At 41.9% G+C, this 26,466-nt stretch overlaps 1 protein-coding gene across 11 annotated transcripts in view; it reads left to right on the top strand.

Moving 5' to 3' along the window:
* MEGF11 (multiple EGF like domains 11) overlaps nucleotides 1–26,466 on the top strand; it is a 739,878-nt gene that overhangs the window by 619,873 nt on the left and 93,539 nt on the right. For 10 of the 11 annotated variants that reach the window (XM_069766385.1, XM_069766388.1, XM_069766379.1 and 7 more), the window contains exons 12-14: nucleotides 5,860–6,023; nucleotides 6,122–6,224; nucleotides 26,043–26,189. In XM_069766385.1, coding sequence (XP_069622486.1) covers nucleotides 5,860–6,023; nucleotides 6,122–6,224; nucleotides 26,043–26,189 — 414 coding nt within the window. Of the gene's footprint in view, nucleotides 1–5,859; nucleotides 6,024–6,121; nucleotides 6,225–18,668; nucleotides 18,948–26,042; nucleotides 26,190–26,466 lie in introns of those variants that run through there. The other variant, XM_069766389.1, reaches the window with a different exon arrangement.

Raw genomic sequence — 26,466 nt, 5'->3', positions numbered from 1 at the left:
TGTTAAATATATAATTCCACATGTGGTAATTCATAGTTTTGATGCCTTCTGTGTGAATTTGCAATTTTCATAGCCATGAAAATACAGAAAAATCTTTAAATGAGAAGGTGTGTCCAAACTTTTGGTCTGTACTGTATATATATATATATGTATATATATATATATATATATATATATATACTAGATGGTGGCCTGATTCTAACGCATCGGGTATTCTAGAATATGCATGTCCACGTAGTACATTGCACAGCCCACGTAGTATATTGCCCAGCCACGTAGTATATTGCCCAGTCACGTACTATATTGCCCAGTCACGTAGTATATTGCCCAGCCACATAGTATATTGCACAGCGACGTAGTATACAGCACAGAGACACGTAGTATACAGCACAGAGCCACGTAGTATACAGCACAGACACGTAGTATACTGCCCAGTCACGTAGTATATTGGCCAGTCATGTAGTATATTGCCCAGCTATGTAGTATATTGTCCAGCCACGTATGTAACAGGTTAAAAAATAAAAAAGAAACATATACCCACCTTCTGAGGGCCCCTTGTAGTCCTGAGGGTCCCTTGTAGTCCTGTCGCCTGTGTGCGGTGCACGCGGCAGCTTCCGGTCCCAGGATTGGTATGAGCGCAGGACCTGTGATGACGTCGTGGTCACATGACCGTGATGTCATGGAAGGTCCTCCTTGCAGGACCTGTGATGACGTCGCGGTCACATGACCGTGACGTCATGGCAGGTCCTTCTCGCATACCATCTTTGCCACTGGAACCTGCCGCTTGCATGGAGCGGTTACCGGAGCGTCGCGAGGAGCGGGAAAGGCGGCGGAAGGTGAGTATGTAATGATTTTTATTTTTTTTTATTATTTTTAACATTAGATCGTTTTACTATTGATGCTGCATACGCGGCATCAATAGTAAAACGTTGGTCACACAGGGTTAATAGCTGCGTAACCGGAGTGCGTTACACTGCACTCCGGTAACGCTGGCATTAACCCTGTGTGAGGGCTGACTGGATGACTGGAGGGGAGTATGGAGCGGGCACTGACTGCGGGGAGGATGGAGCGGGCACTGACTGCGGGGAGGAAAGAGCGGCCATATTGCCACCGGACTGTGGCCGTCGCTGATTGGTCGTGGCAATGGTCATGGGCGTTTTGCCACGACCAATCAGCGACTTGGATTTCCATGACAGACAGAGGCCGCGACCAATCAATATCTGTGAAAGACAAACAGAAAGACAGACAGACAGAAGTGACCCTTAGATAATTATATAGTAGATATACATATATATACAGTATATTTGCAGCTAAATGATTCGATGTGAATTGCTATACTACAGAGCTTCAAATTTAGCTGAAAAGACATGTTTGTAGAAGTCTGAAGACTATTAAATCCCTTTTTAGCGCTTAGCCTTTCACAGCTTTAGTAATGTCAGTGATCTCACCATAGAAACAGATGGTGAATGGTATTAACAAACAGCCCATTTAATAACACAGTGCTCTGGCAGATTTTATTACGGTAATTTATTTAAAAAGGTCCAAAAATTATCCTCATAGTCATTTTTTGATCATACTGACCATTCTTTGCAGAAAACTCAGTCTGACAGTGTTTTTGTCAGAGGTAACATCATTCCTCTGAGATAAGTGATGTGCGATACAGTTGAAACTAGAAGTTTACAGACACTATATAAAAAGACACATCTGCACATTTTTCTCAATATCTGACATGAAATCAGAATAAACCTTTCCCGTTTTAGGTCATTTAGGATTACCATAATTATTAATATTTGCCAAATGCCAGAATAATGAGACAGAGAGAGAATGTTTTAAGGCATTTTTATTACTTACTGCAAAGTCAAAAGTTTACATGCATTTCATTAGTATTTGATACCATTGCCCTTAAACTGAATGACTTGGGTCAAACGTTTGGAATATCCTTCCACAAGCTTCTCACAATAGTTGGTTGGAATTTGGGCCCATTCCTCCTGACAAAACTAGTGTAACTGATCCAGGTTTGTAGGTTGCCTTGCTCACTCCGGCCTTTTTAGCTTTGCCCATAAATTTTCAATAGGATTGAGATCAGAGCTTTGTGATGGCCGCTCCAAAACATTGACTTTGTTATCCTTAAGCCACTTTGTTAGCATTTTGGCAGTATGCTTCGGGTCATTGTCCATTTGGAAGACCCATTTCCGCCCAAGCTTTAACTTCCTGGCTGATATCTTGAGATGTTGTTTCAGTAATGCCACATAATCTTCTTTTCTCATGATGCCATCTATTTTGTGAAGTGCACCAGTCCCTCCTGCAGAAAAACAACCCCACAACATGATGCTGCCACCCCCATGTTTCACAGTTTGGATGGTGTTCTTAGGCTTCCAAGCATCTTTCTTTTTCCTCCAAACGTAACGATGGTCATTATACCCAAAAAGTTAAATTTTAGTTTCATCACACCACAGGACATGTCTCCAAAAATTAAGTTCTTTGTTCCTGTGTGCATTTGCAAACTTTAATCTGCCTTTTTTATGTTTCTTTTGGAGTAATGGCTTCTTCCTGGCAGAGTGGCCTTTCAGCCCATGTTGATGCAGTACTCGTTTCACTGTGGATATTGACACAATCTTACCAGCTTCCGCCATCATCTTCACAAGGTCTTTTGCTTTTGCCCTGGGGTTGATATGCACATGTCAGACCAAAGCACCTTCATCTCTGGGACACAGAACCTGTCTCCTTCCTGAGCAGCATGATGGCTGGACATTCCCATATTGTTTGTTCTTGCATATAATTGTTTGTACAGATAAACGAGGCACTTTCAGGCATCTTGAAATTGCACCCAAGGATGAGCCAGACTTGTACAAGTCCACAATTCTCTTATCTTGGCTGAATTCTTGCAACTTTCCCATGATGCTACACAAAGAAGCAGTGTGTTTCAGGTGTGCATTAAAATACATCCACGGGTGTGCCACTAATTAACTCAGATGTTGCCAATAAATCAGAAGCTTCCAAACACATGACATCATCGTATGGGCAGTCCAGAATTGTTAAAAGGCATAGTAATCTTAGTGTATGTAAATTTTTGACTTTGCAAGTAAGTAATAAAAATCCCTTAAAACATTCTCTCTCATTATTATGACATTTGGCAAATAATAATTATATTATTATATTATTATAACAGGAAAGGTTTATTCTGATTTCATGTCAGATATTGAGAAAAACATGCAGATGTGTCTTTTTATATAGTGTATGGCAACGTCTGGTTTCAACTGTATATTCTGTAACGTCCTCCTTTCCTCCCGCCAATATGTTTGCCATAGGCAAAGAAGGTTATCTCTGGACTATTTCCAGGGTGGCTGGTGCCAGTGATGGTCCTTTTGATTTTGTTTTACAAATTCTTAGCTGTGGTGTGCTATTTGTTCCCTTTTACATAATTCGTTCATTGACATTGCGACTTTTTCTTTTACCATACATTTTACACAACACTAAAATTAACTTTTGATAATTTTTTCGAATGCAGTTATTCAAACACTTGCCAAAGAGGATGTAACAAAAAATGCTAAGAAGTTAGGTACACTAACAGAAAGCAAAATATGGCAGCAGGCTGCAGTGTAGTTGTTAAATATGTGTGGTTGTCAAATTGGTCTAGTAAAACAGGTATGCAAAAACAGACATGCACCCTTAAAATGTCTATGTTGAAAAAACAAAGTTAAATGTCTATATTTGAAGAAGAATCTATTTTTTATTTTTAACAAAATTCAATCCTTTATCCAAAAATGATGGGATAAAAAATGTTAGGCAGTTACGCGTCCAAAATCTGCACTAGAGTACCTTATTGGAGTGGTGTCTAAAGATGTAAAATCCAACTAGTAAAGCAGATGATCAAAAGAAATTGCTTGCGACACGCATCCTTTGTGAAGTAGCCAGATGCAGTTAAGTATCTGGATTTTGGGTCATTTTGACTGAGCCAAGTGCTTATGTGTATGTTGAACGGGAGAGATGGCGATTTGCTGAAAAAATGTTCAGCCAATAGTTATCTTGTTTGTCGAAGTTTTATTTGATTTATCATTTATCAGTCTCGATTTCCCTCCCCCAGTAATATGAACATTTGGCTTTGCAAGTCATTTTAGTTCCCATAAGGTCCACTTTAGATAAAAGTAGTTGATGGGTTGAACAAGGACTGAATGATCGATTGTCCGGTGGATGATCACACTGATGTAGCCATATACATATTAGTCCATACAATTCATTACTGTCATTCAAACTGACCACAAATGTTCATTAACACCGGGTCAGGAATGAACAATCTTTCTGGAAATTGTCTTTTAATTAAAGATCAAAAAAAGAAGATCTTTCATCTGACTTGTTGACGGAAGAGAAGTAAAAAAGCAGCCGCCTTCATTTCATTTGATAATGGTTTTGGGAACTGTCAGCTAAAGTCATTGGTCATCTTTTAATTTTACCCAACGATTGATCTTCTTGGTTGATAGTGTTCAATTTTATCTATGGGCACCTTTAGAGAAGAAGAAATAACAGTTGTCGGAAACCTCTTTGGTTGCTCAGATTGTGGAAGATCAACCAAAAACGCTGGTCCTGTTTTGGTCTAACTTAAAGGTCTAGAGATCTAAGAAACTAGATTGTCTACAGATGTGAGGGCTACAGTGGGGTGCGTCAATGAAAAATAATGTCTGTACAGTATAAGTATAAGTACAGCATGAACAATTGCAGATGGTATCAGTTTGCATCCACTGGAAAACAGGTCCTTAATCCGTCAACTGGTTTTTGCTATGACCAGTACTGTATCACTTACTGGGCTGCTTGGTGAAGTTTTGATAGAATCCCTGTTTTCTCTACTGTAGATGTAGCAGTGCTTAGAATGCTGAGATCTGTATTACCCCGCCCACACCCCTGATTGGCAGCTTCCTGTGTATACTGTTAAATTGTCAGCAAGCTGCTAGTCAGTGGTGGGGGTGGGGTTATACAGATTAGCTAGACTGCTATCCACATGAGACCTAGTCCGGCAGTGGTAATCTCCTGTTGATAAAATGCTTGTTTTATTGAAACTTCAACACACAGCCTAGTAAACGACACATCCCTAGAATCAGGCTCTCTTGCTCTGTTATGCTGCACTTAGATTAAATTGCAAAAACCTGCTAACAGGTGCCCTTAAAAGCACCATAAATTTGTAATAAATGAAGACCCTGACACCGTGTGTCTATGTATACCAGACCACTGCACCATGAAAGGCATCAACTATCACAAGAAAGAAGTTTAAGAGAAATGGCCAAGATAAAACCATGTTTATTAATGTATCTATAATAAAATGTAAGTAGATATTTATATAGAGACCACAGAAAATCACAAGACTCAGGGGAAAAAGACTCTGGGGAAAAATACATACACCCGAAAAGTTCAATGTGATAGATAATAAAATTGCAGGGGGCACATTTTTTATCCGGGTGGTTTTCTTTTTCCCATTCTATTTGAGTGTATTCAGTGATGTTGTGTTGCCCATATACTAATCTATGATGCATTAATAATAAATGTAATTCATGATGGTACTGTGAACACAGCCTATGTTAAGGTGGTTATCTACGAATATAAATTAAGTATTACTTGCCTATTTAATCCTACACCACCCAAGTGCTGCCACTCCACCACAATACAGCAGTTGGAAGGTAATGCCTACTTTTATATGCTACCATTTCCTGTCCTTAGCTCATTTTTGAAAACTCCTGGACTGTCCCTTTAAATATTGGGATAATTTTAATACACGTATTGTTTTGATATAGAGAAGATAATTATTTTATATTATGTTTATTTGGTATGCTAAAATTAGAGAATCCATCCCTTTTATATGTCTTTATTCAGGCTGGCAAGGAACAGACTGTTCCATCCCCTGTTCCAGTGGTACTTGGGGTCTAAACTGCAATCAGACGTGTCATTGTCTGAATGACGCCTCCTGCAGTCCAGTGGATGGCAGCTGCATGTGTGCTGCAGGCTGGATGGGTGAAATCTGTGACCAGTCGTGTCCGGTAAAGCATCAGATCTTTATTAGGTGCATGCACTCCAATGTAGCTTGTCCTGTCATTCATTCATTTACTTTTACTGTTTTTTTTTGCTTTTTGAATAGGAGGGGATGTATGGTCTGGACTGTATAGAACATTGTGACTGCAGTCACGCAGAGGGATGTGACCCGGTCACTGGGCACTGTCACTGCCTGGCAGGGTATACAGGTATGTGCTCTTTCAATAGCCTAGCTGTCACACGGAACCAGTATTATTTACTGTACTTTGTTTAATCTATGTCCAGGGATCAAAAATAACTACCTTTATGACTTTGGTGATACCGGCCTGCCGTCTAATGTGTATAGGGGTGTCCTGACTCTCTCCGATGGCAGATGTTGAAGAAAAAAATATTAAATGCTCGATTTTGTTCTCATAGGAGATAAGCTTCTGCCAGAGATTTCTGGCAGCGGTTTGCTCCACTCTTCCCATAGAGAACACATGCATGTATATTGGGGAGGTTGGAAGGAATGATCATTTAGCTGACTTCTAAAGTGTTGTCTTTAAGAATCCGGAAACACGTGATATGTGAATGATATTAGCAGGTGTTTTCATAGCCGCATTTTTATACGCTTTAGACTTTATATTTAGTGCACCTTTCATGTAACATTAGGCATAGAAAATGCACAAAAATTAAAAGGAATTATTTAGAAGAAGTGAAAAATGTCTGCCTCCATGATCAATACTTTATCTTCTGTATCTCCAGTTATAAGAACCTCCAGAGATATACTGTATGAATACATACTGTGTGTGTAAATGATATTAGCAACCCTTTTATAGACCGCAGTTTTTAAGGCTGTGCACTGTATGACTAACGCACCTTCACAGGAACAGTTAACAGGGAAAATGCACAAAAAATGGCTCCCATGTTAATATCATCTGATTCCAGTCTGTTACATATTACAATTAAAGCAGAAAAAAAAAAGATATGAACCCTATGTGTTCAGATAGCTCAGCCATGCCCAACTCCTTGATCTCACTATCCTGCACCTGGCTGCAGCAGGAGCCTCCCCCCTCTGCTCTATATTAAGCCTCGCCCCTTGACAAATCCTACTCCTTAAGGGCCCCATATTAATGTCAGCTGAGCCAGACGTTATAGTCGGGTTCGACCAACAGTCGTATGTCCTTGGGAACCCTAGCCACTTGTTCACTGGGGAAGATGTTGATCGGACCTGTCCGATTTCCTACTACTCTCCCAGAGATTAGCCATTGCCTGACATGTGTGGAACGGCTTTCTCATAGGGAATAGAGGAGCACTCAGATCAAGATAGCTGTCGGTTGAAATATCGGCTGAATCATCCTTCAGCAAACAATAATCTACAGTGTACGGCCGGTTTTAGTCATTACCCTGAAGAAAATTGTACAGATCAGCAGGAAATTAAGGCTCCCATACATATTAGACTAATGTCAGCTGAACCCACCGATATTAATGGATTTGGCAGACGGTCTTATATGTGTGGGGGTGCCGGCCGACTAATGGTCAAGGGAGATGTTGATCGCGCATGACTGATTTCGGACTCCCGAGTGCATGGTTGACCTGTAGATAAGCCTCCGGCTGACATGACATTCGGCGGCTTTCTCATAGAGAACACAGAAGCGACGTGTCGTTCTCTGCATGATGTCAGCAAGACTACAGTATATGTTTATCAGTCTGCAGGATTTCTTGCATATTCTTGAAACAGTGAGAGCAAGGTGAACATCAGTTCACTTATATAATTAATCTCTAGGTTTATTGCTCCTTTAAGAGCTTTGGTGTCCAGTCTGGCTGTTGACGTGGAGTGAGCACTGCAGTATATTTTGTATGACTGCTTGCCTCCACGTGGCTGTGTATTTGACTTCTTAATATTGAAGCACAGCTGAGGGCTAAGCGGCGTTGTGCAGTAAATTAAATAGATATTATCATCTTAACAAACACACAGCTCTCCGTCTGCTTGGTACTGATTGGTGTGGAAGCCGGAGGCAAGAAGGCATGTGCGCGGGGAGATTACTGACCTCGGGGATGATGAAGATGGGAGGTGGTGAAGTCTGAGGAGCGGGCACCTGAACTGCTCAAGTCTCATGAATTCATAGAGAAGGAGCTATTACTTTCAGTCTGTGTGTGAACATAGAGGCCTGAAACCTTTTAATGTGTCAGGTTCTTAGTGGTAAAAACTGAGTTCCTATATGAAAGATATACAGTTGTTTGAAAAAGTGTTTGCCCCTTCCTGATTTCTTATTATTTCACATGCTTGTCACACTAAAATGTTACAGTTCACAAAACAAATTTAAATATTAGATAAAGATAACACATGTAAACACAAAATGCAGTTTTTAATTGAAGGTCTTTATTATTCAGGAAAAAAGAAATGCAATCTTACAGGGCCCTGTGTAAAAAGTGATAAACCCCTAAACTTAATAACTGGTTGGGCCACCCTTAGCAGCAACAACTGCAATCAAGTTTTTGCTTTAACTGGTAATGAGTCTTTTACAACGAGGAATTTTGGCCCACTCATATTTGAAAAATTGTTGTAATTCAGCCACATTGATGGGTTTCTGTCCATGAACCGCCTTTTTAAGGTCATGCCACAGCATCTCAATCGGATTAAAGTCAGGACTTTGACTAGGCCACTCCAAAGTCTTAATTTTGTTTATCTTAAGCCATTCAAAGGTGGACTTGCTAGTGTGTTTTGGATCATTGTCCTGCGCTTCATCTTGAGGTCACAAACAGAAGGCAGGACATTCTCCTTCAGGATTTTTTGGTAGATTTTTTGGTAGATAGCAGAATTTATGGTTCTATTTACCACAGCAAGTCTTCCAGGTCCTGAAGCAGCAAAACAGCCTGAGGCCATCACACTGCCACTACCATATTTTACTTTTGGTATGATGTTCCTTTTCTGAAATGCTGTGTTACTTCCATGTCAGATGTAATGGGACATACACCTTCCAAAAAGTTTAACTTTTGTCTCAGCGGTCCGTAGGGTATTCTCCCAAAAGTCTTGGAGATCATTAAGATGTTTTATGGCAAAACTGAGATGAGCCTTTATGTTCATATTGCTCAGCAGTGGTTTTCTTCTTTAAACTCTGCCATGCAAGCCATTTTTGCCCTGTCTCTTTTTTATGGTGCAGTCATAAACACTGACCTTAACTGAGGCAAGTGAGTCCTGCAGTTCTTTGGATGTTGTTGTGGGGTCTTTTGTGACCTCTTGGATGAGTTGTCGCTGTTCTCTTGGAGTAATTTTGGTCGGCAGCCACTCCTAGGAAGGTTCACTACTGGTTCATGTTTTCGCCATTTGTGGATAATGGCTCTCACTGTGGTTCGCTGGAGTCCCAAAGCTTTAGAAATGGCTTTATAGCCTTTTCCAGACTGATAGATCTCATTACTTTGTTTCTCACTTGTTTCTGAATTTCTTTGTATCTAGCTTTTGAGGATCTCATGGTCTGTTTCACTTTGTCAGGCAGGTCCTATTTAAGTGATTTCTTGATTGAGAACAGGTGTGGCAGTGAATTTGTGCCCAAATATGTGATAAACCACAGTTAATTTATGTTTTAAGTGAGGGCAATCACTTTTTAACACTGGGCCTCTGTAGGTTTGGATTTCTCTTTCCTTTAACCCCTTCATGACCCAGCCTATTTTGACCTTAAAGACCTTGCCGTTTTTTGCAATTCTGACCAGTGTCCCTTTATGAGGTAATAACTCAGGAACGCTTCAACGGATCCTAGCGGTTCTGAGATTGTTTTTTCGTGACATATTGGGCTTCATGTTAGTGGTAAATTTAGGTCAATAAATTCTGCGTTTATTTGTGATAAAAACGGAAATTTTGGGGAAAATTTTGAAAATTTCGCAATTTTCACATTTTGAATTTTTATTCTGTTAAACCAGAGAGATATGTGACACAAAATAGTTAATAAATAACATTTCCCACATGTTTACTTTACATCAGCACAATTTTGGAAACAAAAATTTTTTTTGTTAGGAAGTTATAAGGGTTAAAATTTGACCAGCGATTTGTCATTTTTACAACGAAATTTACAAAACCATTTTTTTAGGGACCACCTCACATTTGAAGTCAGTTTGAGGGGTCTATATGGCTGAAAATACCCAAAAGTGACACCATTCTAAAAACTGCACCCCTCAAGGTACTCAAAACCACATTCAAGAAGTTTATTAACCCTTCAGGTGCTTCACAGCAGCAGAAGCAACATGGAAGGAAAAAATGAACATTTAACTTTTTAGTCACAAAAATTATCTTTTAGCAACAATTTTTTTATTTTCCCAATGGTAAAAGGAGAAACTGAACCACGAAAGTTGTTGTCCAATTTGTCCTGAGTACGCTGATACCACATATGTGGGGGTAAACCACTGTTTGGGCGCACGGCAGGGCTTGGAAGGGAAGGAGCGCCATTTGACTTTTTGAATCAAAAATTGGCTCCACTCTTTAGCGGACACCATGTCACGTTTGGAGAGCCCCCGTGTGCCTAAAAATTGGAGCTCCCCCACAAGTGACCCCATTTTGGAAACTAGACGCCCCAAGGAACTTATCTAGATGCATAGTGAGCACTTTGAACCCCCAGGTGCTTCACAAATTGATCCGTAAAAATGAAAAAGTACTTTTTTTTCACAAAAAAATTCTTTTCGCCTCAATTTTTTCATTTTCACATGGGCAACAGGATAAAATGGATCCTAAAATGTGTTGGGCAATTTCTCCTGAGTACACCAATACCTCACATGTGGGGGTAAACCACTGTTTGGGCACATGGTAAGGCTCGGAAGGGAAGGAGCGCCATTTGACTTTTTGAATGAAAAATTATTTCCATCGTTAGCGGACACCATGTCGCGTTTGGATAGCTCCTGTGTGCCTAAACATTGGCGCTCCCCCACAAGTGACCCCATTTTGGAAACTAGACCCCCCAAGGAACTTATTTAGATGCCTAGTGAGCACTTTAAACCCTCAGGTGCTTCACAAATTGATCTGTAAAAATGAAAAAGTACTTTTTTTTCACAAAAAAATTCTTTTCGCCTCAATTTTTTCATTTTCACATGGGCAGTAGGATAAAATGGATCATAAAATTTGTTGGGCAATTTCGCCCGAGTATGTCGATACCTCATATGTGGGGGTAAACCACTGTTTGGGCACTCGGCAGGGCTCGGAAGGGAAGGCGCGCCATTTGACTTTTTGAATGGAAAATTAGCTCCAATTGTTAGCGGACACCATGTCGCGTTTGGAGAGCCCTGTGTGCCTAAACATTGGAGCTCCCCCACAAGTGACCCCATTTTGGAAACTAGACCCCCCAAGGAACTTATCTAGATGCATATTGAGCACTTTAAACCCCCAGGTGCTTCCCAGAAGTTTATAACGCAGAGCCATGAAAATAAAAAATAATTTTTCTTTCCTCAAAAATGATTTTTTAGCCTGGAATTTCCTATTTTGCCAAGGATAATAGGAGAAATTGGACCCCAAATATTGTTGTCCAGTTTGTCCTGAGTACGCTGATACCCCATATGTGGGGGTAAACCACTGTTTGGGCGCACGGCAGGGCTCGGAACGGATGGCATGCCATTTGGCTTTTTAAATGGAAAATTAGCTCCAATCATTAGCGGACACCATGTCACGTTTGGAGAGCCCCTGTGTGGCTAAACATTGGAGATCCCCCAGAAATGACACCATTTTGGAAACTAGACCCCCAAAGGAACTAATCTAGATGTGTGGTGAGGACTTTGAACCCCCAAGTGCTTCACAGAAGTTTATAACGCAGAGCCATGAAAATAAAAATAAAAAATTATTTTCTCAAAAATGATCTTTTAGCCTGCAATTTTTTATTTTCCCAAGGGTAACAGGAGAAATTTGACCCCAAAAGTTGTTGTCCAGTTTCTCCTGAGTACGCTGATACCCCATATGTGGGGGTAAATCACTGTTTGGGCACATGCCGGGGCTCGGAAGTGAAGTAGTGACGTTTTGAAATGCAGACTTTGATGGAATGCTCTGTGGGCGTCACGTTGCGTTTGCAGAGCCCCTGATGTGGCTTAACAGTAGAAACCCCCCACAAGTGACCCCCTTTTGGAAACTAGACCCCCAAAGGAACTTATCTAGATGTGTGGTGAGCACTTTGAACCCCCAAGTGCTTCATAGAAGTTTATAATGCAGAGCCGTGAAAATAATAAATACGTTTTCTTTCCTCAAAAATAATTATTTAGCCCAGAATTTTTTATTTTCCCAAGGGTTACAGAAGAAATTGGACCCCAAAAGTTGTTGTCCAGTTTCTCCTGAGTACGCTGATACCCCATATGTGGGGGTAAACCACTGTTTGGGCACATGCCGAGGCTCGGAAGTGAAGTAGTGACGTTTTGAAATGCAGACTTTGATGGAATGCTCTGTGGGCGTCACGTTGCGTTTGCAGAGCCCCTGATGTGGCTTAACAGTAGAAACCCCCCACAAGTGACCCCATTTTGGAAACTAGACCCCGAAAGGAACTTATCTAGATGTGTGGTGAGCACTTTGAACCCCCAAGCGCTTCATAGAAGTTTATAATGCAGAGCCGTGAAAATAATAAATACGTTTTCTTTCCTCAAAAATAATTATTTAGCCCAGAATTTTTTAATTTTCCCAAGGGTAACAGGAGAAATTTTACCCCAATATTTGTTGTCCAGTTTCTCCTGAGTACGGTGATACCCCATATGTTGGGGTAAACTACTGTTTGGGCACATGCCGGGGCTTGGAATTGAAGTAGTGACGTTTTGAAATGCAGACTTTGATGGAATGCTCTGCGGGCGTCACGTTGCGTTTGCAGAGCCCCTGATGTGCCTAAACAGTAGAAACCCCCCACAAGTGACCCCATTTTGGAAACTAGACCCTGAAAGGAACTTATCTAGATGTGTGGTGAGCACTTTGAACCCCCAAGTGCTTCATAGAAGTTTATAATGCAGAGCCGTGAAAATAATAAATACGTTTTCTTTCCTCAAAAATAATTATTTAGCCCAGAATTTTTTATTTTCCCAAGGGTTACAGGAGAAATTGGACCCCAAAAGTTGTTGTCCAGTTTCTCCTGAGTACGCTGATACCCCATGAGTGGGGGTAAACCACTGTTTGAGCGCACGTCGGGGCTCAGAAGGGAAGTAGTGACTTTTGAAATGCAGACTTTGATGGAATGGTCTGCGGGTGTCACGTTGCGTTTGCAGAGCCCCTGGTGTGCCTAAACAGTAGAAACCCCCACAAGTTACCCCATTTTAGAAACTAGACCCCCCAAGGAACTTATCTAGATATGTGGTGAGCACTTTGAACCCCCAAGTGCTTCACAGACGCTTACAACGCAGAGCCGTGAAAATAAAAAATCATTTTTCTTTCCTCAAAAATTATGTTTTAGCAAGCATTTTTTTAGATTCACAAGGGTAACAGGAGAAATTGGACCCCAGTAATTGTTGCGCAGTTTGTCCTGAGTATGCTGGTACCCCATATGTGGGGGTAAACCACTGTTTGGGCACACGTCAGGGCTCGGAAGTGAGGGAGCACCATTTGACTTTTTGAATACGAGATTGGCTGGAATCAATGGTGGCGCCATGTTGCGTTTGGAGACCCCTGATGTGCCTAAAAAGTGGTAACCCCTCAATTCTAACTCCAACACTAACCCCAACACACCCCTAACCCTAATCCCAACTGTAGCCATAACCCTAATCACAACCCTAACCACAACCCTAATTCCAACCCTAAGGCTATGTGCCCACGTTGCGGATTCGTGTGAGATATTTCCGCACCATTTTTGAAAAATCCGCGGGTAAAAGGCACTGCGTTTTACCTGCGGATTTTCCGCGGATTTCCAGTGTTTTTTGTGCGGATTTCACCTGCGGATTCCTATTGAGGAACAGGTGTAAAACGCTGCGGAATCCGCACAAAGAATTGACATGCTGCGGAAAATACAACGCAGCGTTTCCGCGCGGTATTTTCCGCACCATGGGCACAGCGGATTTGGTTTTTCATATGTTTACATGGTACTGTAAACCTGATGGAACACTGCTGCGAATCCGCAGCCAAATCCGCACCGTGTGCACATAGCCTAATTCTAAAGGTATGTGCACACGCTGCGGAAAACGCTGCGGATCCGCAGCAGTTTCCCATGAGTTTACAGTTCAATGTAAACCTACGGGAAACAAAAATCGCTATGCTGCGGAAAAACTACACGGAAACGCAGCGGTTTACATTCCGCAGCATGTCACTTCTTTGTGGGGATTCCGCAGCGGTTTTACAACTGCTCCAATAGAAAATCGCAGTTGTAAAACCGCAGTGAAATGCGCAGAAAAAAACGCGGTAAATCCACCACAAATCCGCAGCGGTTTAGCACTGCGGATTTATCAAATCCGCAGCGGAAAAATCCGCAGAGGACCAGAATACGTGTGCACATACCGAAACCCTAACCCTACCCCTAACCCTAGCCCTAACCCTAACCCTACCCCTAACCCTACCCCTAACCCTACCCCTACCCCTAACCCTAACCCTACCCCTACCCCTAACCCTAACCCTACCCCTAACCCTACCCCTAACCCTACCCCTAACCCTACCCCTACCCCTACCCCTAACCCTACCCCTAGCCCTAACCCTACCCCTAACCCTAACCCTATTCTAACATTAGTGGAAAAAAAAAATTTCTTTATTTTTTTATTGTCCCTACCTATGGGGGTGACAAAGGGGGGGGGGGGTTATTTATTATTTTTTTTATTTTGATCACTGAGATATAATCTATCTCAGTGATCAAAATGCACTTTGGAACGAATCTGCCGGCCGGCAGATTCGGCGGGCGCACTGCGCATGCGCCCACCATTTTGGAAGATGGTGGCGCCCAGGACTGAAACCGCAGCTCTTGGCAGAAAACGCAGGTCCTTTTTTTGGTCCTTTTTTTGTGCTTTTTTGGTGCGTTTTTTGATGCATTTTTTGATCCTTTTTTTATGCAGTTTTCTATGCAGAGTCTGTGTGTTTTCTAGGAAGTTTTTTTAGTGTTAAAATGGCTGAAAATACCCTAACCCTACCCCTAACCCTACCCCTAACCCTAACCCTACCCCTAACCCTACCGGAAAAAAAAAAAAATTCTTAATTTTTTTATTGTCCCTACCTATGGGGGTGACAAAGGGGGGGGGGTGTCATTTACTATTTTTTTATTTTGATCACTGAGATAGGTTATATCTCAGTGATCAAAATGCACTTTGGAACGAATCTGCCGGCCGGCAGATTCGGCGGGCGCACTGCGCATGCGCCCGCCATTTTGGAAGATGGCGGCGCCCAGGGAGAAGACGGACGGGACCCCGGCTGGATCGGTAAGTATGATGGGGTTTGGGGGGACCACGGGGGGGGGATCGGAGCACGGGGGGCGTGGAACGGAGCACGGGGGGGCTGGAACGGAGCACGGGGGGGTGGAACGGAGCACCGGGGGGGTGGATCGGAGTGCAGGGGGGGTGATTGGAGCACGGGGGGAGCGGACAAGAGCACGGGGGGGAGCGGAGCACAGGACGGAGGGGAGCCGGAGCAGTGTACCGGCCAGATCGGGGGGCTGGGGGGGCGATCGGTGGGGTGGGGTGGGGGCACATTAGTATTTCCAGCCATGGCCGATGATATTTCAGCATCGGCCATGGCTGGATTGTAATATTTCACCCGGTATAATAGGTGAAATATTACAAATCGCTCTGATTGGCAGTTTCACTTTCAACAGCCAATCAGAGCGATCGTAGCCACGAGGGGGTGAAGCCACCCCCCCTGGGCTAAACTACCACTCCCCCTGTCCCTGCAGATCGGGTGAAATGGGAGTTAACCCTTTCACCCGATCTGCAGGGACGCGATCTTTCCATGACGCCGCATAGGCGTCATGGGTCGGATTGGCACCGACTTTCATTACGCCTACGTGGCGTCATGGGTCGGGAAGGGGTTAATAATAAAGACCTTCATAGAAAAACTCCATTTTGTATTTAGTTGTGTTATCATTGTCTAATATTTAAAATATGTTTGGTGATCTGAAACATTTAAGTGTAACAAATAAGCAAAATAATAGGAAATCAGGAAGAAGGCAAACACCTTTTCACATAACTGTATAATAGGTACTGTGCCTGACATGTAGTAAAACAGAAACCAATACAGTGGGGCAAAAAAGTATTTAGTCAGTCAGCAATAGTGCAAGTTCCACCACTTAAAAAGATGAGAGGCGTCTGTAATTTACATCATAGGTAGACCTCAACTATGGGAGACAAACAGCAAAAAAAATCCAGAAAATCACATTGTCTGTTTTTTTAACATTTTATGTGCATATTATGGTGGAAAATAAGTATTTGGTCAGAAACAAAATTTCATCTCAATACTTTGTAATATATCCTTTGTTGGCAATGACAGAGGTCAAACGTTTTCTGTAAGTCTTCACAAGGTTGCCACACACTGTTGTTGGTATGTTGGCCCATTCCTCCATGCAGATCTCCTCTAGAGCAGTGATGTTTTTGGCTTTTCGCTTGGCAACACGGACTTTCAACTCCCTCCAAAGGTTTTCTATAGGGTTGAGATCTGGAGACTGGCTAGGCCACTCCAGGACATTGAAATGCTTCTTACGAAGCCACTCCTTCGTTGCCCTGGTGGTGTGCTTTGGATCATTGTCATGTTGAAAGACCCAGCCACGTTTCATCTTCAATGCCCTTGCTGATGGAAGGAGGTTTGCACTCAAAATCTCACGATACATGGCCCCATTCATTCTTTCATGTACCCGGATCAGTCGTCCTGGCCCCTTTGCAGAGAAACAGCCCCAAAGCATGATGTTTCCACCACCATGCTTTACAGTAGGTATGGTGTTTGATGGATGCAACTCAGTATTCTTTTTCCTCCAAACACGACAAGTTGTGTTTCTACCAAACAGTTCCAGTTTGGTTTCATCAGACCATAGGACATTCTCCCAAAACTCCTCTGGATCATCCAAATGCTCTCTAGCAAACTTCAGACGGGCCCGGACATGTACTGGCTTAAGCAGTGGGACACGTCTGGCACTGCAGGATCTGAGTCCATGGTGGCGTAGTGTGTTACTTATGGTAGGCCTTGTTACATTGGTCCCAGCTCTCTGCAATTCATTCACTAGGTCCCCCCGCGTGGTTCTGGGATTTTTGCTCACCGTTCTTGTGATCATTCTGACCCCACGGGGTGGGATTTTGCGTGGAGCCCTAGATCGAGGGAGATTATCAGTAGTCTTGTATGTCTTCCATTTTCTAATTATTGCTCCCACTGTTGATTTCTTCACTCCAAGCTGGTTGGCTATTGCAGATTCAGTCTTCCCAGCCTGGTGCAGGGCTACAATTTTGTTTCTGGTGTCCTTTGACAGCTCTTTGGTCTTCACCATAGTGGAGTTTGGAGTCAGACTGTTTGAGGGTGTGCACAGGTGTCTTTTTATACTGATAACAAGTTTAAACAGGTGCCATTACTACAGGTAATGAGTGGAGGAAAGAGGAGACTCTTAAAGAAGAAGTTACAGGTCTGTGAGAGCCAGAAATCTTGATTGTTTGTTTCTGACCAAATACTTATTTTCCACCATAATATGCAAAAAAAATGATAAAAAAACAGACAATGTGATTTTCTGGATTTTTTTTTCTCAGTTTATCTCCCATAGTTGAGGTCTACCTATGATGTAAATTACAGACGCCTCTCATCTTTTTAAGTGGTGGAACTTACACTATTGCTGACTGACTAAATACTTTTTTGCCCCACTGTATGTTGCTATGGCGTGTCATGAATGTCCATGCTCAGTAAGAGCCACCGCTCACCATTTTATATACATAGCACTGCTCAAAATTTACCAAAATAGAAACAAAACCGATGGTGTAGCCCCGTGATAACTAATGGAGGCTAATGAGGACATCTATGTTTGTCAAGCAATGAAGATGGATAATGGTTATGAATCTGATTGTTCAAAGTAGTGGAGTTCCTAAAGGTCTAACGTGGTAAAGGAGGAAATATTCAGATCCCTGTTTGTCTAAGCCTTAGACTCTAAGGCAATGAATAGGTGGATTGTTAAATTGCTTGTGTTCTAGGTTGCTGGAGAGAATTATGTTAGATGAATGATGGTATAGGATAGTAAAGAAATAAACTAATTTTTGGTGGTCTGGGGCAATAAGAGGGTTAATGAATAATGCCTGGTGGTCTTGGTCACTCAAGGAGTTAGTGGTATTTTCCAGTGGTGGGCATCTTGGGGGTCTAGTCACTGGCGAACGTCCTGGGGAAGTAAAGATACTGACATTGTTACCATCTAATACTTACTCCTTCACAGTTTTTTGCATGATGATCTGTCATGGCAGACTCCAAACTGATGAGTTCATGGTTCAGTTTGAAGAGTATCCTTTATAACAACAGATTTTAGTTCAATTACTGAATGTTCCTCACAGTAGGTGAAAGGTTTATCATAAATTGATGGACAATTATTGAGGGTCCCTTATGCTCTGCAGAGGAATTCTAGCAAGAGTTTAGAATCAAATATCTTGTCTTAAATGTGATGTGTCATCGGATTTTACAATGCAAACAGCATTCATTACTAAATAGAACTCTTGGATTTGATATGGATAAAGTGCTCTCTTTGAAGTTCCATGTCAGAAAATCTGTATAATCATTTATGAAAGTTTCTCTCTGCCCACCACAGATCCGGTGGCTCAGTGGATAACACTGCAGCCTTGCAGCGCTGGGGTCCTGGGTTCAAGTCCCACCAAGGACATCATCTGCTAGGAGTTTGTATGTTCTCTCCTTGTTTGCGTGGGTTTCCTCTGGGTTCTCCGGTTTCCTCCCACATTCCAAAGACATACTGATAGGGAATTTAGATTGTGATCCCCGTCGGGGACAGCGATGATAATGTATAACTGTAAAGTGCTGCAGAATATGCTAGTGCTATAAAAAATAAATAAATAAAGATTATTATTATCCTCAGTGTCTCTCCTCCTTGCTGAGATCTCACACTGCTTAGTTCAAGCTGCGGGAGGAAGTTGAATATATTTAATTCTATAGCTGGGCTCAGAAAATGCTCATTTTAATATTGGCATTATATGGTTGTTCTGACTTGGATTTTCAAAATACGACCATACGATCCAAGAGATCTATCAGATAATGTAGATAACTGAAATGTGACATCTGGTAACAGATCCACTATAATGAGCAAAACTAAAATATACAGATACATGTTTAAAAAAAAAAAAAAAAAAAAAGGTAGAACAACCTATCTAATAATTGTTTTGCCGTTCACATTTCCTCCTAATAAATGAATCAGTTGGTCTATCGTGAAGAATTGTTCCCTACCTTCCCTAATGCTGCTCTTTAGCTCAAGCTTCTTCTATCTCCACCATACAAGCCATTATTTATACAAAGCTATTCTTAGCAGTGATTCTTTCCCTGCCTGGTATCTGATTGTGTTTTTCTATCTAACAGTCTGACCGCGTTCTGGCAGTACATAGACTAATTGTGCTCATAGAATAGACACGGCTACACCATTGTTCAGACAGAGAATGAAGCAGGTTAGGTAGTTGTATGTGAAGACTTTGTCACTCTTCTGGTCTACCTAGGCGTGAGCACAGTGACAGAAGGACTGGTGATGCAGCTCCGAGTGTCGATAAGGTTCCTCCGAGCCAAGGAGATGTAAGAGTTTGGTCACATCAGACCTGTCACTCACTCACAAAGCTGTGCCTTGCCTGCCCTTCAGCTCCACTAATGCAGGACTATAGATAATCCCAGCTCCCACAAGGCTTGGTCCATGGGCTTAAAGAAACAACTTCTTCCTTTACTGTGCTGATGAACTAGTACTGCCTCAGTGCAAAGTTTCGACACCTTTTATACAATGGAGCTGTCAGTGGGAGCCTCTGGGGATTGGAGATAGCAGCTAATTATACTAGATGGATGTGTCTGTGCATCTTGCGATAGACCTGTCTGTCTGACTCTTTTCTTCTCCGAAATGTCTTCATAATCTTCATTTCCATCACTCCTGCCTTTCCAAGACTCAAGTTCGCCAAGCAGAATATTTTTAAGGAAATGCACATAGCCTTTTACGCCAGTGATTATTCCTTGTGTACTGTAATGTTTGTAAAACAAAGGAGACGATGCTTGGAAGTAACGTGAGACTCCTCCAAGGTTAGAAAGGAATAGACCTGCACTTTCTCTTGGAATGCACACAATGCACTTTGCCCTCTATATAATAAAAATCGTAATATGAACGTATAATATAATATTTGGCTGCCTGAAGAAACAGAGATAATACAGTTCAAGCAAGGTCATCCAGAGACAGCAATTTAAGAATATGCAAAATTGTCCAGGGCTAGATAAGACGGCTAGGCACTGCAGGATTACGGCTACCCCCGGATTATCCTCCTTCATGATTGGACGCTAGTTTTGGTTGCCACTCTCTGGGACTAGAGATAAGTCTCCAGAATGTTCGCTTTCATTTTTTCACAAGACTTAATTTGTACAAAGCTGATAAGGAATAGTACTTCCGCCTGTGCTCAAAAATCCTCACAGGGGTGAAAGAACTTTGAAATCTTCAACCTGCAGGCAGGCGGAAAAGTTTTAGCAATAACAGCAATTTGGTCTTGGCACAATGACTGCTCCCAGCTATGCTCAATACATACTTAGAGGAGTGGGGACCACCAACAAAAATATACATTCCTAGTTCACAAGAGCCTTCCACCCTTCATCCTCATGTTTAATGAGGGCCTTACATGTGTTTGTCCATCTTTACCACAGAAGGGCAACATGATGTTCACCATTGTTTGCTACACTTGTGATGTCTGGTGAGAGGAGTCTACTTTAACCACCCATAGGGTAATGAAGCCAATCAAATTTGACACCTACCTATTCATGGCTTAGGCTTCATTCACTATCAGAATTTGTAATCCATCTTCTGTTTTTTTTTAGTGTACAGCACATAGCCATATTAAATTTCACTTAATTTTGCAGATCAAGGGTCAGCAAAAAGAACTGAGACATGTCCTGTCTTGGTCCAATTTGCAGGCCAATCTCCCCCATTTAAGGGAATGAATGAATAGGCCACTGAAAGATGACCAGGAGATTGAAGAAATGGGTCTTTATTGACAATTCTTTTTGGAGTTCTTCTGACACATTTGTTTGTCCCCTTTCTTCAATCTCCTGGAAACCTTTCCTTTATAGACTTGGCAGAACCCAAACCGTTGCTCCTTTTAGCTGCCTCTACTATCAAGTTTTGTGCCTGACCTTGTCAGGTTCAGTGTGTGGAGCAGCAGCCGTCTCCTCACCAGTTTCCAAGCCTAATGCAGGCGTAGCTAGAGACGCACCTCATTTATAGACTACCGACAAACGAACCAAACGGTGCATGTCTCATAAAATATAACTTTTATTGAAGTAATTAATGCACAATAAAAACAGGAATTAAAAACAGAGTAACCCAATGGATGACAACATGGATAAATACTTGTTCTTTAGAATAATATATAGTTAAATAATAAGCCTTCCCGAAACAAGTTGCTAATAAATAGCAATGTATAATGTATTCTACAGAGCATACAAATGAGAGTGCATATGTATAAGGCTGTCAAAATATGATGTTAATATAATACTTACATGTTGCAGTGTGCCAGATGGTAAAAAACGCGTGTATTCACCCTAGCTACGTCTGGGTGAATGAAAATGGTCTGCTTTTTATACACATGCAAAACTTATGCCCATGTGAATGAGACAATAGAGGAATATTCACAGCTGGATTGCTGTGCTTCTAGATTTATATAAATCTTTACACATAGTAGTAGTGCAAAAGTGGATATGTAGTTTATTAGAGTTTGTTGTTTGGTCTTCAGAAAGGAGTCGGTGTGGCTGGGAAATACATCAACTAATTAACTACACATCTACTTTTGCACAACTACAGGTGCTTCTCACAAAATTAGAATATCATCAAAAAGTTAATTTACTTCAGTTCTTCATTGCAAAAAGTGAAACTCATATATTATATGGAGTCATTACAAACAGAGTCATCTATTTGAAGTGCTTATTTCTGTTAATGTTGATGATTATGGCTTACAGCCAATGAAAACCCAAAAGTCATGATGTCAGTAAATTAGAATACTTTAACACCAGTTTGAAAAATGATTTTACAATCTGAAATGTTGGCCTCCTGAAATGTATGTTCAGTAAATGCACTGAATACTTGGTCGGGGCTCGTTTTGCTTCAATTACTGCATCAATGCGGCGTGGCATGGAGGTGATCAGCCTGTGGCACTGCTGAGGTGTTATGGAAGCCCAGGTTGCTTTGATGGCAGCCATCAGCTCGTCTGCATTGTTGGGTCTGGTGTCTCTCATCTTCTTCTTGACAGTACACCATAGATTCTCTATAGGTGAGTTTGCTGGCCAATCAAGTACAGTGATACTGTTGTTTGTAAACCAGTTATTGGTACTTTTGGCAGTGTGGACAGGTGCCAAGTCCTGCTGGAGAAGGAAATTTCCATCTCCAAAAAGCTTGTCAGCAGAGGGAAGCAAGAAGTGCTCTAAAATTTCCTGATTGAAGGGTGATCTGACTTTGGTCTTGAAAAAGCACAGTGGCCCTACACCAGCAGATGACATGGCTCTCCAAACCATCACTGATTGTGGAAACTTCACACTAGACCTCAAGCAGCTTGGATTGTGGCCTCTCCACTGTTCCTCCAGACTCTGGGACCTTGATTTCCAAATGAAATGCAAAATTTACTTCCATCTAAGAAAACAACACCTTGGACCACTGAGCAACAGTCCAGTTCTTTTTCTCTTTGGCCCAGGTAAGACGCTTCTGGTGTTGTCTATTGGTCATGAGTGGCTTGACACAAGGAATGTGATACTTGTAGCCCATGTCCTGGATACGTCTGTGTGTCTTGGCTCTTGAAACAATGACTCCAGCAGCAGTCCACTCCTTGTGAATCTCCCCCAAATTTTTGAATGGCCTTTTCTTAACAGTCCTTTCAAGGCTGCTGTTATCCCAGTTGCTTGTGCACATTTTTCTACCACACTTTATCCTTCCATTCAACTTTCTATTAATATGCTTGGATACAGCACTCTGTGAACAGCCCGCTTCTTTATCAATGGTCTTTTGTGTGTGGCTTACCCTCCTTGTGAAGTGTGTCAATGACTGCGTTCTGGACATCTGTCAAGTCATCAGTCTTCCCCATGATTGTGGAGCCTATTGAAACAGAATAAGGGACCTTTTTAAATGCTTATGAAGCCTTTGCAGGTGTTTTGTTAATTATTCTAATTTACTGAGATAATGACTTTTGGGATTTCATTGGCTGTAAGCCATAATCAGCAACATTAACAGAAATAAACACTTGAAATAGATCACTCTGTTTATAATGACTATATGAGTTTCAATTTTTGTATTGAAGAATTGAAATAAATTAACTTTTTGATGATATTCTAATTTTGTGAGAAACGCCTGTATATGTGTAGATTTATCAAAATCCAGCAGCGCAGCAATCCATCCGTGAACATTGCTCTATTGCCTTCAATATTTTGCTGAGGATGATCCTCTTGCACACTGAGCAGCAGCAGCAGCTAATATCTACACACTTTTAGGGAAGTTGTGGCTGTCACAACCAATACAGGTGAGTACAATCCCACCTTTTTCCCCATGCTTTAACAATATTTCCCAATGTACGCATTGTCCCTGCTTCATCACTAATTCGGAAGTGTGATTGATGCCTTTATTGGAGCTGCCTATGTAGGGCATATGGCGTTGGCTGTCGTTACAAGCTGAATCACCAGTCTCCCCCAACCTTTAGTTGGTCAATACAATTATCTTGGGATACTGATCCATGTATCAATACAATCATAGTGATTGATCTGTGTCAGTTATTGCTGATTGCTTAGCAGAGTTTCCAGAAGGTAGAGTGATGTTTCAGTCTGGGTTGCCACGTTCAGCATGTGAAGGGTGGAAGACTTTGTGAGCTCACAGTAAATTCCATGGGTCTGCAATATTTTTGCATTAACTCAGGACGGTTTGCACAAAATCAGCAAGTAGCGCAAGTGAGGAAAACGACTCGGAGCCTGTGTAATGATTTTCACTCACTCGCAGTAATCCTTAAACTTTCAGCTGCCGAGCAGATTGAAGCCTCAGTAATTACAATGCGGTACCTGTTCTGCTCAGATGGGGAGGGGGCGCATCTCCTGAGTAACACGTTAATCCACTCTCTGCCTGAGGTCTCTCCCCCTGTGTTTATCCCATTATGCAGAGGAGCGTGGGCCTGTGAGATAAAGCTGGCAAATGCTGCAACACATTGTGGGGAGAGGAAGCGAAGTGAAGAGGATGGGAGAAAACCGGTAAACTGGAGGGGAATGTCGTACCGTTCCGTCCTGCTAACAACCGGTTTATTTCGAGCTCCTCGTCTTGTTGTCAAGACCAAATCTGAAAGCCGTATGGCAAGAGCATAACAGGTCATGAAATGTTTGGAAGTAATTATAATGAGGAAATGTGCATGTGTCCTGATGGGAATGACTTAGGCTTGTCAAAAAAATCATTTTGGCCATACAATCATGAGCATAAAACACTTAGCTATTCTCATTGCACACGTCATAGGTAACGACTGGAAAGTCAGCTTGGACGGGTTTGTCCTCATTGGATACCATTATTGCTGCAGCACCTCTCTGCTTAGTAGATGTTTGTAGGTGAGTGGAAAAATGGATCTGATGCCGCACTGCCAAATATTCCTCCAGGCGATGAGAGGACAGTAATGTATATTTAAAAGCAGTCTTTATTTGTCTACGCGTTTTGAAGTATACGACACTTCTTACATTATATACAACTATATATAGTGGTTTTTCCTGATGAAGAACTGTTGTATGCTTCTAAACACGTTGACAAATGCAGACCGCTTTTAAATATACTTCATTGTCTTCTCATCAACTGGTGAAATATTTGGCAGCGGGGCATCAGATCCACTTTGCACTCCTCTACATTCTGTCTGGAACATGATGTTATCAGAGGGCAGCTTTTAATTTCCTTACTAAAGTTTCTTGCGTTGCCGCCCTCTGAAGATGTCCTGGATCCACTATGAAAGAAGCTGTGGGAGAGGTGAGTGCAGCGCCAGCACTCTGCTTCTGTCCCAGTCTTTGCTGCTTCTAACTGTGAAACAAGACATCATGAGGGGGCAGAGATAGAGGCAGTGAGTGACACAAACGTTTCAAACTTTCACTGACATTGACATCAGCACAAAAACTGTGCACCGTAATCTTCATGGTATGGGTTTCCATGGCTGAGTTGTAGCATGCAAGACTTACATCACCAAGCACAATGCCAAGTGTCAGAGTGGTGTACAGCACACCACCACTAGATCTGAAGCACTGGAAAATGTTCTCTGGAGTGATGAATCATTGCTCCTCCATATGGCTGTCTGATTGATAAATCTGAGTTTGATAATTGCCAGAACGTTACCTGTCTAACTACATTATTACAGCTGTAAAGTTTTGGTAGAGGAGAGGAGTTGTTTTTCTGGGGTCAGGTTAGGCCCTTTAGTTCCAATGAAGAGAAATCTAATGCATGAACTGGTTTGGAAGAGTTTGGGAAAGGCACAGAACAACTGTGCCCCACTGCAGAGCAAGATCCGAGAAGGAATGGTTGGATAAGTTTAATGTGGAAGAATCTGACTGGCTGCAAAGAGTCATGACCTCAACACCATCAAACACCTTTAGGATGACCTAGGACAGATGCCAGGCCATTTCCACCTAAATCAACGTTTGACTTACCAAATGCTCTTCTGGGTGAAGGGGCAAAAAGTCCCATGGACACTCTCCAAAATCTTGTAGAGAACCTTCCCAAAAGAGTGGAAGCTTTTATATGTGCAAAGGTGGAACTTACTCCATAGTAATTGCTATAGATTTGGAATGGGATGTAGGTATAATGCACAGGTGTCCCAGTACTTTTGGCTATGTAGTATATATTGATAAATATATATATCTGTAATATAATCTTGATTGTCCCCGATTTTCTACTGAGAACATCACCTGTGGTGCATACTGTGATCTGATTATCTCTTTCTATTTGCAGGCATACACTGTGACAATGTGTGCGCTCAAGGCCGCTGGGGACCCAACTGCTCCATGTCATGTCACTGCGAGAACGGGGGTTCGTGCTCACCCGAGGACGGGAGCTGTGAGTGTGCTCCAGGATTTCGAGGAACCTTATGCCAAAGAAGTAAGATAACATGAGCAGATAGAAAATGTTTTTTTAATCACTATAAATCACATAAAGTTTTTCCACTTGGAGAAACCAAGCCCAATGGAAACTCATATAATAACCATCCCAAGTAAGGCTCATGATCAAACACATAAGTAGGAAATCAATGCATTGAATCACTTCAGCCTGATATGTGTAAATATGCGTCTATACTATAAGACCAATACTGCACTTTAATAAAAAAAAAGCATCCTGTTCCCCGTGCCATGGAGAGTAGCGTGTAATGCAGCTTTCT

The sequence above is a fragment of the Ranitomeya imitator genome, chromosome 4, assembly GCF_032444005.1.
Source record: "Ranitomeya imitator isolate aRanImi1 chromosome 4, aRanImi1.pri, whole genome shotgun sequence".
Taxonomy (NCBI): domain Eukaryota; kingdom Metazoa; phylum Chordata; class Amphibia; order Anura; family Dendrobatidae; genus Ranitomeya; species Ranitomeya imitator.
The sequence above is the reverse complement of the archived record's forward strand: the minus strand, read 5'-3'. Positions and strand labels throughout refer to the sequence as shown.